Source organism: Cricetulus griseus, assembly GCF_003668045.3.
Source record: "Cricetulus griseus strain 17A/GY chromosome 1 unlocalized genomic scaffold, alternate assembly CriGri-PICRH-1.0 chr1_1, whole genome shotgun sequence".
NCBI classification, from domain to species: Eukaryota; Metazoa; Chordata; class Mammalia; order Rodentia; family Cricetidae; genus Cricetulus; species Cricetulus griseus.
The window spans coordinates 1305483-1322783 of NW_023276807.1; the positions used below are offsets into that span (position 1 = coordinate 1305483).

At 42.9% G+C, this 17301-nt stretch overlaps 1 protein-coding gene across 5 annotated transcripts in view; it reads right to left on the reverse strand.

Annotated features, from left to right (window-relative positions):
- Positions 1-17301, reverse strand: part of Ascc1 (activating signal cointegrator 1 complex subunit 1) — an 89173-nt gene that overhangs the window by 62971 nt on the left and 8901 nt on the right. For all 5 annotated transcript variants that reach the window (XM_027388314.2, XM_027388315.2, XM_027388313.2 and 2 more), the window contains exon 5: positions 16130-16308. In XM_027388314.2, coding sequence (XP_027244115.1) covers positions 16130-16308 — 179 coding nt within the window. The remainder of the gene's footprint in view (positions 1-16129; positions 16309-17301) is intronic.

Sequence of the window (17301 nt, forward strand, 5' to 3'; positions counted from 1 at the left end):
GCCATTTCTTCTATCTTTATGAAGACAGGAGAGGGAACATTCGGCAGCAGCTCTGAGCGGAGGACAGGGGAGGGCACCTACAGTTGTTTTCCATTGCAAGTATCTCTCAGTGATGTTCATGGGTAATCCCCAGGCCCCATCCCAGTGTCAGGCTAGTTTCCATGGAGATAGGCTTCTGGGTCCCATGAGACCACAATTACCACCATCAGGATCCTTCAGCCACACACAGCCTCTGCCAAGGGTTGGCAGAAGCACCACTGTGCTATATTTCCACCCAATTCTGGCTATATCAGTCAGTCTTACAGACACTCAGATCATTAACAATAAATACATTTTATAAACTAAGAAAAAGAAATACTAATTAAAACTATACTGAGTACTTCTTCTCACCTATCAACTGACAGTTCAAAAGCCTGATAATACATGCACAGTACAGACTGTGGGGACATGGGTGCTCCCATAGTGCGAGCAGAAATGCAAAATGCCCTATAACCCCAGCAATTGGAGTCCAAAGACAGAAGGATTAAGAGTTCAATGTCAGCCTGGCATGCCCTGACTCCAAAAGAAAAAAACCCAAGGTTAGACTGAATTGTGTTAACCTTCGCACCCACCCTAGGTCAAGGCTCTCACTCCCAGTGGGACCCTGTTTAGAGAAGAGGCCTGGAAGCAGATAAAGTGAACTCATGCCACTGGGTGGAGTTCAAATCCAACACAACTGATATCTTTACACAAAAAAAGAAAAATAGGGAGGACACAGAGAGAAAGTCATCTGCAATTGAGCAAGACATCTCAACTCTGCTTACACCTGGGTTTTCATCTTCTAGATTCTAGAACTGTGGAAAAGTAAAGTTCTCAGTCCACTGTATTGTGTGACACTGGCCTAAGCAGAGCCACACACCCAGTGATCCTACTTCTAGAAATGGATACTTAAAACATATTTTGGAGGGTTTTTTTGTTTGTTTGTTTGGTTGGTTGGTTTTGGTTTTTGTTGTTGTTGTTGTTTTGTTTTTTAAGACAGGGTTTCTCTGTATAAGAGCACTGGCTGTCCTGGAACTCACCCTGTAGACCAGGCTGGAACTCAGAGATTATCTGCCTCTGCCTCCCAAGTGCTAGGATTGCAGTTATGCACCGCCACACCTGTCATGATTCTTTATACAGTTTTGACTTTTGAAAGTATGCTGATGGTGGTAGAAGTAGAAGCAGACACCCACAACTAATCACTGAACTGAACTGGAATCCAGTTGCAGAGAAGAACGAGTGATGGGCAAAGGGGTCCAGACAAGGCTGGTGAAACCCACAGAAACAGCTGACCTGAACAATCGGGGAGCTCTTGGTCCCCAGACTGATAGCTGGGAAACCAGCATGGGACTGATCCAGACCCCAGGAACGTGGGTTTCAGTGAGGAAACCTCAGAAATCTACGGGACCTCCTGTAGTAGTTCAGTACTTTTCCCTAGCACAGTTGTGGACTTTGGGAGCCCATTCCACATAGAGGAATACTCCCTGAGCCAAGACACACAGGGGTGGGCCTAGGCCCTATCCCAAAGTATATGATAGACTCTGATGACCCCCCTATGGAAGGCCTCACCATCCAGGGGGAGCAGAAAGGATATGTGATAGGTAGGGTGTTAGTTGGGGGGGGGTAGGGGAGGAGGGGAGGGAGTGGGAACTGGGATTGACATGTAAAACAATCTTGTTTTTAATTCAAATAAAAATATTTAATTAAAAAAGAAAGTATGCTGATGGCATATACATTAAAATATAAATTAACAAGAATTTAAAAGGAAGGAAAAAAAAACTAAGGCTGAAGATGAATTAAAGGTGTTGGGGGTATAGCTCAGCAGTATAACGTGTCCTTAACATGCCCAAAACCATAGTTTCTTGTATTTTTCCCTCCTACCCGCCAGTTCCCAAACAGCCACTCACAGGGTTATAGGAACAGGAGAGGTAGGAAGCACCTGTGGCTGCTCCCCTGCTTCTCTGATCTTTCAGGTTTTTACCCGCTATCTGACTCCCGACTTTCTTTATTGGTAAGATTAATTAGATTAATGCTTCCATTTTTCTCTCAACAGCAACATGTATGGGGGGGGTGTCAAATGAACACCAAGTTCACACTAAAACAAGTTCTGAATACTTTTTCTCTTTATCTTTTTGAGACAGGGTTTCATGGGACAGTCCAGGAGCCCATACTCCCAGCCTCCCTCCCTCAAGCCCACAGGACGAGAAAGTCTACCATTGGCTGATAGCTCTGAAACAGCCGAAAGAAACTCTTTCCTTCCTATTCCTTTTTAAAAGTTTTTATTTATTATTTAAATAATATGTATACACACATGTTCAACACACATGTATGGTGGTCAAAGGGCAACTTCTGGGAATCAGTTGTCTCCTTCCACAATGTAGGTTCCAGAAATTGGGTTCAGCAGATTTGGCAGCAAGTGCCCTGACCCACTGAGCCATCTCAACAGCCCTGTTATATTGTTTTTTATCAAGTATTTTGTCATAGCAACAGAAAAGACAATGGACTCACTTTATCTTACCCTTTAGGAGACTACTACTTTTATCAGCTTGGGTTTACTTGACAAGGAAACGCTGAATACTGGGAAACTAAATACATGAAGTACAACACAACATAGAACAATGGAATATCTCAAGGTTACATGAACTCAAGTCTTGAAGGGGATTGTGAGTCATGAGGTCATCCTGTCTTTAACTCTACTGGAAATTCATAAGTAACCTTACTGGGAAGTCTTTTAATGAGTAGAGAAACACTAAATTTTACCCTGCTTAGCACTGCCATCTACCAAAATAAATATATAAATAAATAAAAATAAGCCAACCACATCTTTTACAGAAGGGTCTAAATTTAATATAAGATCAAACAATCTTAAAGACAGTGGTATAAATCTCTAGGGCCTTTGTTTCCCTTTGCTCGGAATATATACTCCTACCTCAAGCCTGTTCATTGAAACAAATCAAGACCAACATCAAGTTCTTTACTCCAGGGTTTAATTACACTGGGCCCCACTCCAAATCTGCCATTATTTGGAGCTGGAACTGTTCTGCTCCATTAGGTTGGCCACCCAGGCTGGCGCCTGAAAATTCTAACAGTATTGACCTTCCACCCAGGACAGGCAAGCAGGGTTGAAGTAACAGGAATTTCCTGGGGCAGTTTTGTCTGGATGAAAATAAGCATGCTTCTTTATGGCAAAGCCACATCTCTGAGCCTCAGTTTCTTTGTGGGTTACACAACAAAACAAACCTAAAGCAGCCTCCATCAGAGTCATGTTTAAGCCTGAATCAGAGTTCAGAGTCCCCAGTGCACAGCCTTAACTCTGCATTGAAGTGCTGCTGTAGATTCCCACTGGCAGCCACTTCAGCATCACAGAGTTTTGCTGATTTCACTTTGTTTTAGATCCTAGGAACTGAACTTAATGTCTCTCACACGATAGGCAAGCATTCTACCACTGAACTATATACCCAGCCCTTTTTATTTTGAGACAGAACTTTGCTAAGTGACTCAGGCTTCGCTTTACCACATATAGGCCAGCTAGGCTTTGCATTTGCCATCATCCTGCCTCAGCATCCCAAGTAGATCAGGTGACAGGTGTGCAGCATCACACCCCCAGGCCCATCTCATTTTTGGTCTCGAGCTCCAGGAAATGTTGGCAATGTAACTCTAAAACTGGCAAGCTTGGAGGAAAGGCATGAAGAGAGTGGAACAGATTAGCCCACCATGGGGCATTCATTCTGCTTTCTTTTTTTTCTTTTTTTTTCTTTTGGTTTTCCCAGACAGGGTTTCTCTGTGTAGCTTTGGAGCCCCTCCTGGCACTCGCTCTGGAGACCAGGCTGGCCTCAGGCTGGCCTCAAACTCACAGAGATCCGCCTGCCTCTGCCTCCTGAGTGCTGGGATTAAAGGCGTGTGCCACCAACACCCGGTTCTTTCTGCTTTCTTAACATTCAAATCACATAAGCCATTACCCAGGTGCTTCTGCCCAGAGTGCCTGAAAGCAAGCAGACAGGAAGCCTCTCTTCAGACATGGACCTGCAAGGCTATGCTTATTACATGGTGACTGAGAAACACACTCTGAATTCAGACTCTGATCACTGTGTTCTGCCTTGACAGTAGATGCTGACTACCAGGGACAAAAAAAAAAAAAATCATCATCAAACTACAAACCTGTTTATTATGTGTCAACAGCTACAGGAGTTACAACGACTTAGGCCTTACCCCAGAATATCGTCTCAGGTCCTAACCAACTCACTGTTGCTAGATAAGTCATGTTACTTTCCCAAGCTTCAGTTCCCCTTCTGTGAAATAGAAGAGATCGCCTACCTTACCTCTAAGTCAAAGGTCCTATAATTATTGCACATGCAGCCCATAAATAAGGAGCTGCTAAGAAAACAGGCATCTGTGCAGGACTCACCAGTTCACTTCCTGGTGCTCTGTGCAAACGGAAAGGAAATTACCATGGAGGCCTGTCCTTCTGCTCATTGTACTGTTATTTTGTGGTGAATCCCATCAAAGCAGTTCTGGGCAAGCAATATAAACTTCTCTAATATATGAAGTTGTCCAAATAAGGCAGAGTGGTGAGCGTTTAGATTTGTAACCAGGCAAGCAAAGTTCAAGTTCTAACTGCCAGCTATCAGCAAGCACTGTGTCACCAAGCTGCTCTGAAACCTAGTTCACGGCCTGTCACACCTCCATCTCAGGTCCATTCTGGAGGTTAAGTGACATTTATATGGAGTCTCTCTGGCACACAGCAGCATGGAATAAACACAGGCTGCCTCAGGCAACACTACACAAACCATCTCCATGTTCCCTGTTCTAGCAATAGCAGCACTGGGAGCTAAATGAGGCTCTGTTGAGTCATTCCCATTATTCCTTTAGAGTGTTCAGGAAAACTGACTTTCATTCGAGAGCCTCTATGTGTTATTAATGAAATAGCTTGTTAAACCGTATATACTGATTTTCCTGGCCTATAAATTCTCTCTATTCAGACACACTGAGAAAGTAGAGAGGTTCTTCTAAGAAAGAACAGCCAAGCTCTAGCCTTCATACGACCAGAGAAAGAGCTTTCCCATGCACCCATTAAAGAGAAGAGCCTCTCCCTTCCTAAAGGAGGAGCCCTCTTAGCTTCTATGAGAGCCATGTCACCAAGCTTATGTTCCTCAAAGCTTAACTGCACCTCCAAAGGCTGCTTACATGCATTGGTGAGCAATGCTTCTAGAACCAGCATCAATTCCCAAAGACAGACACACTGGTGACTACTGACAGTGCAACCAAACTTGCTGCAAGGCAGAGCCTCAGCTTCTGTTTTGATTCTTCTCTCCCTCCCCCCACTCCCTTCAGCAGAGCTAGGGATGGAACTCATGCCTCATGAACACTAGGTGAGCACCCGACCACTGAGCTACACTCCCAGTCCCTCGGCAGCTGCCGAGGCCACTCTTTCCCTCACCTCTACCCTTTAACCCCCAGAACTACCACAAGTCCTATTTGCTGTGATAAGTTTATATCACACCACCTTTCACTCACACAGCACTATCTACCTGCCATGGTCGGCTCTAAAATGAAGTCATTTTATTCGTCCTACCAACACTGTGACTCCAGTACTATTACTATCTCCACTTTGGAGAAAGCCTATGAAACTTCCCTGGAATGCATCCCCCCCAAACATGCCAGAAACCCCAGCTTCTTTCGAGACTGTAGCAACAGGCTCCTACCTGGTACTCAGCTCTCTAACTCTGAAACATCCTCCATACCACCTTCACATTTAACTTTTCTACAATGCTAAATTCACTATTCTCGTTTTTTTACAGGAGCTATGCAAATTAAGATTCATCAGAACCTGGAAACAATTTATCTGTCCCCTTTGGACCCCTACATCATTCCTGCCTATCCACTTTCCAGTCTCAAGAAACTCTTCATCCTCCCTTAATACCTCAAAAGTGTCATGTCCTCTCCAGATGGGCCTGACAGAAATCCCTGACCTTCCTTCAAAATCCTGTGTGTCACTGACCTTAGCAAGCCTTCTCTAACTGCCACAGAATCCCTTCTAGGTGCTCACTGCACTGCTCTGATAGCATTCCATTTACAATACCATTTCTGGGAGAAGTCTATTCCCCCGCCCCCAGGAGGGTGTGGAATCTTTAAGGGCAGAGTCCACTATTAATATAAAATACAGACTTACAATGTGTTATCTCTATATGGCATGCGGTGGGCATTTAACAGACTATGTGAACTGTGTGAAACGTGCGAATGCTGTAAGTTCCTCCCTTTTGTTACTTTCCTAACCAACATCAGAATTGAAGGGGTTTATGATTCTTCTTATAACCAGACCATCTTCATTCTAAATCATTTTCCTAATATAAAAAGAATTCTAAGTGATATGTTAAAGTTTTTATATATAATTTTCTTTTTCAGTGAACAATCCTACTAGAAAACAAAACAAAACCCTAACTAGGGGGAGTAGGAGAACTTAGACCCAAGAGCCATTTCAGCCCAGTGGCAGCCTCTCACAATATGAAAATCATGCCACTGGAGCTAAAACCAATGCAGGTTCTCTAGGCAGCCTGAAACTCCCTGGTTGCTGGGTTGCTGCAGACGGATCTTTAAACCTCAGAATGCTCCACCATACACAGTTTGAATTACTGTTTTTCATTACTGATGTGCTTTCTACCAGACCCTGCTGTGAGATAAAGTGGAATTATAGCGGCATCACTAGCTACAGATGATTGAGAGATACACAGGGTTGTAATATACTTCTTGAACTTCCAGACAGTAAGACATTTATGAACCATAATGTGAGCAAGAAAGGACTGAAAAAATAAGGTGCCATTTACCTGCAGGTCACACAGATAAAAAAAAAAATACCGTATTGACGTCTGTGAGCAGCTAAATCCCAAATTGAACACTCGGGCTTAGGGAGGTGAAGCACAGGGACCGTGTGATAATGTCTATAGTCAAAACAGCATTTCCTATATAACTGATGAGCACAGAGAAGGTAATTTCAGGAAACACTTTGCTAAAAGTAAATTTCATTTCCTTGGAGAGTGAAGGGTGAGGTCAAGGACAGGCGTAAATCTCACAAAGAGACAGAAGAGGCCACTTGCTCTAAAGGGAGTAATCCAACAAAGGGTGACAAAAGGATAGGATGAGGTTTCTGAAGCCCAGTACAGTGGCACTATAATCCCAGCACTTAGGAAGCAGAGTCAGGAGGATCACGAGTTCATGATTATCCATGGTTGTGTATCAAGTTCAAGACCAGCCTGAGTTACGAGACCCTTAAAGTATGAATATATTCGGTAGCAGATCCTCTGCTGAGATAATTAAGGTAAAAATATGGATGGGCTCCAGCCTGATGTCTGATGTCTGGAGCCCGTGTAAGACATTATTAGGACACGGAAACACACAAATGGGAACCCCTGGGAAGACACCAGAAGAAGACAGCCATTTGCAAGCCAAGAAGATTGTTTTTGAAGAAATCAATCCCACCAAGTTATTAAGCTCAGATTTCCAGGCTCCAGAATTTGGAGAAATGAATCAGTGTTCTATAAGCCCTCCAGGCTTTGGTGCTTTGTGACTGTAGCCCTCCACACTGATCTACAAATGTGAACTTGACAATGTCAACAAACAAAAACCAATTATTTCCATATAGTAGTGATAGACAGTTGAAAACTGAAACAGAAAGAAAACTGCAATTTTCAAAAAGGCTATTTATAATACCATCATAAACAGGAAAAATTAAGGATAGCTTTAAAGTAAGTAGAAAACTAACATCAGGCATGATAGTTCACACCAACAATCTAAGCCCCTGGGAGGCTGAAGCAGAGGATCACTTCAAATATGATGCCAGCCTGGGTTATATAGTAGGTTCCAGGCCAGCCTGGGCTACAAAACAAGATTCTGTCTCAAAAGCAATGAAGAAAGGGTGAGATTTCATTTTCTATGTTTTAAATAAAGGAATGCTGATACCCACCACACCTTTTTTTTTCTTCCCCAAACAAGAATCTCATGATGTAGCCCTGGCTGGCCTATAACTTACTACATAGACCAGATTAGTCTTAAACTCAGAGATCCACCTGTCTCTGCCTCCCTAGTGCAGGGATTAAAGGTGTGGATAGCACACTACTGATTCCACCCTGTCCCCTTTTAATGACAACAAAACTCTACCAGAGATCTCAGGTGAGCTTAAGAGGAACCAGAATAAACTGATGTCATGCAGCCTCTAAGGATACACATGGTACCTCAGTGGACAAGTACAAGGTCCTCAAGGCTTCTAGGATAGAATTCACCCAACCTGGGATCACACATGCAGACTGCCACTAGAAAATGACTACAGGCTTTTAAAGCCACTGGCCTGTCATTCTAACACCAGAATGAAGCTCACTAAAAACCTCTCCCAAATAACAGAGATAATAGTCCCTCACTTATTTCCTCTTTTATGCTGTGTTCTTCCCCTGCTGCTCCCAGGGAATGGTTTAAAAGCAGGAAGGAGGCTCTGTCAGTATGAAGTCTCCCTGAAAGCAGGGCAGAAGTAGTTCAGGCTGATTAAGGCCAGCATGATGTTCATAGCAGGCAATCTCATTCTGGTAGAATTAAAGTGATCTTTCCAGTATTTGCTCCCTACCAGCCTATGCCAGGAGCCAAAAGAAAAGTAAGAAGATGAAAAGGTGTGCAGACACAAACACAAAGAGACAGACTAGTCACAATGCACTTGTTTCACATGAGGAATTCATAACACTGAAAACAACTAAGACGGAGTTTCAGCTACATTGGTATTTACAAGGAACAGAATTTCAAAACTGACCAACCTCACTGCCAGCAAAAAAAAAAAAAAGTGATGCTTTGACACTTCATGTCTCTGGACCCCTGGACCAAGCCAGTGTCCTTCCTCTGAACCATATCTCTCACGCCAGTGCTTTTGAACTTCTAGCCCACCTGCCATTCCCAGGCTAAATAAAGTCACCTTGCTTTGAAATGTAAATGAAAACTATGTTCTAACACACATGAGTATCTGACATACACATAAACCTTGTAAGCACTAAAAGCCAATTTTGTCATTTACGATGGGTTATGTAATCTCTATGATGTCCTGGTTGTCCTTCATAGTTGTACAATCTGAATCTACTCACCCTCATAGTCTCATTGTTAAGTATTCAGTTTTACAATTCTCAACACTAAAGCACCTGGCTTCCAATATTTCTGTACCCACATATCTATCTCACCATATCGTAGCACCCAAAATCCAGCTTTAACAGGACAGTCTGAACTAGGCTGTGGTGGCACATGAATTTAATCCCAGCACTCGGGAGGCAGAGGCAGGTGGATCTCTGTGAGTTCAAGGCCTGCTTCTGCCTCCCAAGTGCTAGGATTAAAGGCATGTACTACCACTGCACGGGCAAATAAATCTTTTAAAAATAACATAAAACAATAAATAGACAGAGCAGTAGAAACAAAAGTAAAGGGAGAAAAGATGAAAGGTGGGAAGGAAGAAAGGAAGAACAAAGAAAAGATTTTGCCTGAAGCAAAAGCACAAATGTCATCATGACCCAGGAGGCAGCGACAGACTCTTAAGAGCAGGAAGGGGGCGTGGTCTGATAACAGCTGCACAGACCAGCACTGTGGCCTCATAGTCTGGGAGAACCAAGGGACATTTTCCCGGCATGTGGGTGAACAGTGATTCAGTTCTTGCCTCTAGGGCCTGTCTAGATGTGTATAAAATTGTTTGTGTGTCTGAGAGCAGCTGCTCCCCAAGTAACTACATATGCTATATATTCATTTTTTGGTTTTTTTTGTTTTTGTTTTTTTAATATAAGCTCAGGGCTGGAGAGATGGCTCAGAGGTTAAGAGCACCGACTGCTCTTCCAGAGGTCCTGAGTTCAATTCCCAGCAACCACATGGTGGCTCACAACCATCTGTTATGAGATCTGGTGCCCTCTTCTGGTGTGCAGATATACATGGAAGCAGAATGTTGAATAATTAAATAAATTAATTATTTAATAACATATTAAATAAATAAAATCTTTTAAAAAATATATAAGCTCAAAGTGACCAATGCTGTATTTTCTCATTCTATAAAGAGGTTCAATATACTAATTTAGCATTATCAGCCCTTGTTATAAATAGTCAATATGAAGTAGAAATATTGACTATGGGTAATTCTTAAGAGAGTCAGTCATTTTTAAAATGTGTTTGTAATACTGTTTTTATTTCTGTGATAAAATACTATAACCACAAAAAAAAAAAAGAAAGAAAGAAAAAGAAAAGATTTTGCCAGGCACAGTAGCAACTGCCCATGAGCCCAGCACTTGAGAAGCAAAGGCAGAACGATCAAAGCCCACCTCAGTTCCATGTTGAACTCAAGATCAGGCCTAAGCTAAATGGGACTCTGTCTTAGAAAACTAAAAATAACACTGTTTAAATGAGCTTTAAAAAGCTGGGCATGGTAGCACATGCCTTTGAATCCTAGCACTTAGAAGGCAGGAGGCAGACACAGATGGAACTCTGAGTTTAAGACCAGCCTGGTCTACAAAGTGAGTTCCAGAATAGCCAAGGATACACAGAGAAACAAGGTGGGAGGAGCAGGGAGGAGAACTTAGGGAAAAAATTATATAAAAAAAATTGTCACTGCCACTACTACAACTATCGAAGCTAACTTCATCGAATCTTTTGTTTCTCAGGCTGGATCATATTCACTATGGACCTGAGGATGACTGGGACCCCTATATCCTAATGCTAGGATTACAGGTATGCACCAGTATACCCTGTTTATGCAGTGTTAGGCAATGAACCCAAGGCTCCCAGCATGCTAGGCAAACACTTTACCACCTGAACTACATCTCCAGCCCACCTAATCTTCACTCTCCAAATGACACAACTTTTACCTAGCCAACAGTAAATATGGGAGGACAGCTAACACTTAATAAATATTTATTATGGACCAGGCACCATGCTGAGTACTTTAACTCATTTAATTCTTTCTACAATGCTCCCAATTAGGCCATTAGACAAGCTCATTTGCTCAACTGCAAGTAAGTAAGGACTCCAGAGATCTTAGTCTACCTCTCTAAAAAGTACAGGTATTAACCACTAATGTATTTTATTCCAATTGTTTGTTTTTGTTTTTTGAGAAAGGATTCTCTGTGCAACATCTCTGGCTGTCCTGGAACTCACTTTGTGGACCAGGCTGGCCTCGAACTCACTGAGATCCACCTGCCTCTGCCTTCCAAATGCTAGGATATGCCACCACCAACGAGCCCAACTGTCTTTATTACTCTCTTCGTTACAGAATTAAGAAAACATGGCATGGACATTCATATACAAAAGGGAAGAGACTGGAGAGGTCTCAATGATTAGGAGCACTGGGTACTCTTGCAGGGTAGCCAGGTTTGGTTCCCAGCGCCCCCAGGATGGCTCATTAACTCCACTTCTATGGAATCTGAAGCCCTCTTCTGGCCTCCACAGGCACTTCATGAACATGGTACACAGACCTACACATAAAATAAATATAAATAAGTCTTTAAAAAAAAAAAAAACTAACTTGCCTTCATTTAGGGGATTGGGTTGGCAACAAAAATGAAAATCAGGGTCTTGCACCTTACAAGGCAAACACTTAGTACCTAGCCACAGCCACGGCCACAGCCCAGCTTCACACTTTATACAAAGATTAACTGAAGTAAATACCTAAAAATAAAAAAGCAAAACAAACAAAACCATACAAAATCTGAAAGAAGGCATAAGTGAAGTTTCACATTTTATGGCTATATATGCAAAAAGTTGTTAGTTGTGACATCAGATCTACAATACAAAAAATTATAAACTAGACCATCAAAATGTAACATATTTATTCCACAAAAAATAGCTGGTAAGAGAATTAAAAGACAAACTACATATTGTGAGAAAATATTTGCAAACCATACATTCTTGAAAGGACTAGCATCCAGGATGAAAAACAAGCAAGTATGTGTGTGAGAGTGTATGTGGTATGTAGGTGTGTGTGGTGTGTGTGTGTGAGTGTGATGAGGTGTGTGTGTGTATGTATGTGGTAGGTATGTAGGTGTGTGTGGTGAGGTGTGTGTGTGTGTGATGAGGTGTGTGTGTGTATGTATGTGGTATGTATGTAGGTGTGTGTGGTGAGGTGTGTGTGAGTGTGGTGGGTTGTATGTGTGTAGTGAGGTCTGTATGTGTGTGTATGTGTGTGTATGCGTGGTAGGTATGTAGGTGTGTGTGGTGAGGTGTGTGTGAGAGCGTGTGTGTGTGTGTGTGTGTGTGTGTGTGTGTATAGGTGTGTGTGAGTGGGAGGTAAGGGGTATGTGTGCATGCCACAACACTCATGTAGAGGTGAAAAGACAACTTTGTAAACTCAGTTTTCTCCTCCCAACTTACACGGGTTCCAGGAACCAAACCAAGGCTGTTGGGCTTGCACAGCAAACTCTCTTACCCACTGAGCCATCTCACCAGCACTGGTAATATTTTTATAAAGTTAAACATATACCTACGACAGATACTAGAAACCTCACTCCTGGCTATTATTTACTGCAAGGAAATGAAAGCTTATGTTTATATAAGAAAACTCCGCCGCATAACTGTTCATAGCAATTCTATTCATAATTATCAGAAGTTGGAAAAGTCCAAATGATGTCCAGTAACAAATGGATGAATAAGCAAAACTGTAGTGCATCCAGAAGGAGAACCCAACGCAGGAAGAATGAGGAGTGGACTACAGATACACACAGCACAGATGAAGCTCAAGCGTTACCCTAAGAGAAAGAGGCCTTTGTCAACAGCCTATCAGTATGGTTCCATGAGCATGGCATTCTCAGGAAGACAACAATGAATACCACTAGGATGGGAAACTCAGCTCTGAAAGGGCTGCCTGTGGCCATGAGCCTGCTCTAGATTTGAATAGGGATGACAGTCACAGAAATCTATGCACCTGTTAGAATCTATACAAATTAGAATCCAAAGCTAATTTCACTGTAAGATAATTCTAAATATAATTTTAATTTTTAACCCTCCATCCGGGAAAACTAAGTAGATTTTTTTTAAACTTCAAACTTTTTGTTTTAAGTTTTTTTTTTAAGATTTATTTATTATGTATACAGTATTCAGTCTGCATGTATACCTGAAGACCAGAAGGGTGGCACAAGATCTCATTGCAGATGGTTGTGAGCCACCAAGTGGTTGCTGAGAATTGAACTCAGGATCTCTAGAAGAGCAGTCAGTGCTCTTAACCTATGCGCCATCTCTCCAGCCCTTAAACTTCAAACTTTTAAGTAGATCATCTACACTGAAAAATCTCTCAAGAACAAAAGAAAAAGAAAAAACTATGCTGGGTGGTGGTGGAGCACATCTTTAATCTCAGCACTTAGGAGGCAGGGGCAGGCAGATCTCTGTGAGTTTGAGGCCAGCCTGGTCTACAAATCAATTTCCAGGACAGCCAGAGCTACACAGAGAAGCCCTGTCTTGAAAAACAAAAACAAAAACAGACAATTAAAAAAAAAAATCTCTCAGGCTCAGGAAACAGAAAGAAAAAGAGGAGAAGGATTCGAAGGGCTAAAGGTCCAGGGCTGGAAAGATGGCTCAGCAATGAAAAGCACTGGCTGCTCTTACAGAGGATTCAGGTTCAGTTCCAAGCACCCATATGGTGGCTAATGACCTCCAATAACTCCAGTTCCAGGAGATCCATCCTCCTCTTCTGGTCTCTGTAGGCACTACACACATGGTGTACTTACATACAGGCAAAACACTCATACACATAAAATTAAAATAGATAAATCGCTAAACAGAAAAGAGACGAAGGTTCAGAGGCAAACAGCATCTCTGTACATGAATATCTAATACAGCCATTAGCTCACAGCAGCTATGGTTGCCTGCAAAAAAAAAATCTGCAAAAGGTCAAAGCAAGAAACATTCCAGCAGACAGGAAGCTGGGGTTACTAACTGTTGATGGAGGCCAGAGGAAGGAGAGCCAGTCAGTTTTCTTTAGGGGGTATGGTCCTGGTGGGTCAAGCATGATCCATTCCTATTCTCTCCTCCCCTGTAGTGTGTGCGTACATGCATGTACTGGTTCCCATGCCACAGCACACATGTGGAGGACAGAGGACAGCTTGCACTAGTCAGTTGTCTCCTTCCACCATATAACCCCAATATTTGACCTCAACTTTGTCAGGCTGGGCAGCAAATGCCTTCCCCCCACCTTGTCCCTCCCCAGCCTCTGGGAGACTTTTCAGCAAACTCGGTTGAGAGGATTAATGCTATACGTGTTAGGCGGCACCATCTGGTGTATGGACCACATTCCGTATCTTTTTAAACTTCTCACACTGTGCCTGCACCTTGCTGTGAAATGGCTGTTTAAAACATGACCTATACACAGAACAAGTGCTCAAAAGACATGTGACTTGAAAATACCACAGCCTAACAAAGCCCTTCCTGAAAAGCATCCACTCCATCATGTGACCTAGGTTTCCTTTGGAACACACTTTGCAAATGAAGAGCCTGAAAATGAAACCTCTGCCTCTTTTGTCCCTTCCTATGACAAAAGCAACACAGAAGGACATCTAGTATTGGCAAAAGCAGGGAAAGAAGCCTAAAGAAAATTTTACTTTGAAGTACATAAATTTCTTAAAGATAATTTGGATAAATACATGAAGACTCAAACACACAGACACACACAGATACACACACACACACAGACACACACACACAGACACACACAGATACACACACACACACACACATGCACTGATTGTGCCCATGAGTTTCAGAATAGCCGGGTCTGGGCAACACAGCAAAAGTCCACAGAAGCCAGGAGAGGACACTGCAGACCCTGGAACTGGAGTTCTAGGCAGTTCTGAGCTGCCATGTGGATGCTGGGAACTGAACCTCAGTAAGTGCTTTTAACCTTTGAGCCATCTCTCTGGCCCTCCAATTCTATATACCAATTTGTCTTTATCGTACTACTAATCCCAAAGGAGCCACAACTGACTGGAGGCAGAAGACCAGCAGGTAATGGTACTTCCTTCTTCTGCCACCCAAAAGGCATGCAGGAATGGCCTTCTATGCAGGCATGGTAATTCCAGCACTTAGGAAATACTGGCAGGAGGAGCCAAAGTTCAAAGTCAGCTACGTAGCAACTCTAATCCCAGAAGATCCAATGTCCTTTTCTGGCCTCCTCAGACACCAGGCAACACATGGCACATAGACTACACATGTAGGCAAACTCATGTATACATAAAATAATTGAAAATTAAAACAATTGGGGCCGGGGAAATGGTTCAGTAGGTCAAGTTCCTGCTGCACAAGCAAGAGGGCCCGATTTCAGATTCCCAGCACCCACATAAAAGCCAGGTGCTGGGGCTGGCAAGATGGCTCAGCGGTGAAGGGCACTGACTGCTCTCCCAAAGGACCCTGGTTCAAATCCCAGCACCACAGGACAGCTAACAGCTGTCTGTAACTCCAAGATCTGACACTCTCACACACACATACCTGCAGGCAAAATGCCAACGCACATAAAATAAAAACAAATAAAATTTAAATAAATAAATAAAAGTCAAATGCTGTGGCAGATATCTGTCTCTTCAGCAAGGGTAAGGGGGAAGACAGGGGTTGGGTGGTGCAGAGACAGGAGGATCCCAAGGGCTAGCTCAGCAGCCAGCACTGCCAAATGGCAGGCTCTAGGTTCAATGAGAGACCATGCCTCAAAATAGAAGGTAGAGAGAGAAGAGAATGGAAACACCTACCATCAATCTCTGACCTCCACATGGGCAGGTGTGCCCTGCACACATTCACACACACAAAACAAATAAATAAATAAATATAAATAAATATTTTTTTCTTATTTTGGGGGTTTTTTTCGAGACAGGGTTTCTCTGTGTAGCTTTGGAGCCTATCCTGGCACTCGCTCTGGAGACCAGGCTGGCCTCGAACTCACAGAGATCTGCCTGTCTCTGCCTCCCAAGTGCTGGGATTAAAGGCGTGAGCCACCAATGCCCAGCTAAATACATTTTTAAAGAGAGATGCTCCATATCTGATATGAAAACCTATGGGCAGAAAAGTATCTATTTTCCTGTTTGAGTCATAAACCATTTCTTACTTTAAAAAAAAAAAATTGATTTTGTTTTCTACTCACCATGGAGCACTTCTCCAGAACTTCCTCCTGGAACTTCACAAATCTCTCCTGAACTTCAACTTCATTGAGGAAAAAGGACAGGAAGTGAGTGAAGGGCTGCTTCCTTCTAAAGGTGTCCATAAGAACATCAATCCGTGTTCGGGCTGAAATTACGCCATTTCGATGCTGACCAGTGATCACTGGAAGCAAAGGGAGAAAAACATTAACAGGTTCAAAAACCCACAAGTGCTTGACAGGTGGACGCCGTCTGACACTATTGTCTCCAGGGATCTGAAAGGGCTCTGATCCTGGGTATATCAAACAGCACCAAGGCGAAGGAAACCGCTGGTGAATTCAGTGTAAACAGAATAAATCTGAAGATAAAGTATTTAGGGCTGGGGAAGTGGCATGGTCAGTAAAGCGCTTGCAGCACAAGCACTAAGACCTGAGTTTGGATCCCTAGGATCCAAACAAAACTTGGGTGTAGGGAGCACTTCTGTGACTCCAGGGCTTGGGAGATGGAGACAGGGAGATCCTGGGGTTCACTGGCCAGGCAGTCTAGCCAAATCAGTAGTTTCACCATCAGTGAGAGACCCTACCTCTAACATAAACAAACAGATAAAAATCAAAGATGTAGCTGGGCGTTGGTGGTGCATGCCTTTAATCCCAACACTCGGGAGGCAGAGGCAGGTGGATCTCTGTGAGTTTGAGACCAGCCTGGTCTACAAGAGCTAGTTCCAGGACAGCCTCCAAAGCCACAGAGAAACCCTGTCTCGAAAAACCAAAAAAAAAAAAAAAAAAAAAAAAGAAAAAAAAATTAAGATGGGGATCAACTGAAAAAGAAAGATACTTGATATCAACCTCTGGCTTCCACATGCAGAGATGCATGCAGACCCTCAGGAACACGTGAGCAACACACACACACACACACACACACACACACAGAGGAACATGTACACTCTCTCTCTCTCTCTCTCTCTCTCTCCTCTCTCTCTCTCTCTCTCTCTCTCTCTCTCTCTATATATATATATATATATATATATATATATATATCTCAATCTCTCTCTCTCTCTCCCCCTTAGCCAGGTGTGGTAGGTAACAAGGGCCTGAAATCCAAGCACTTAGGAGATAGAGACAAGGATCAGGAGTGCAAGGCCAGCCTCAGCTACATAGTGAATTTAAGGCCAGTCAAG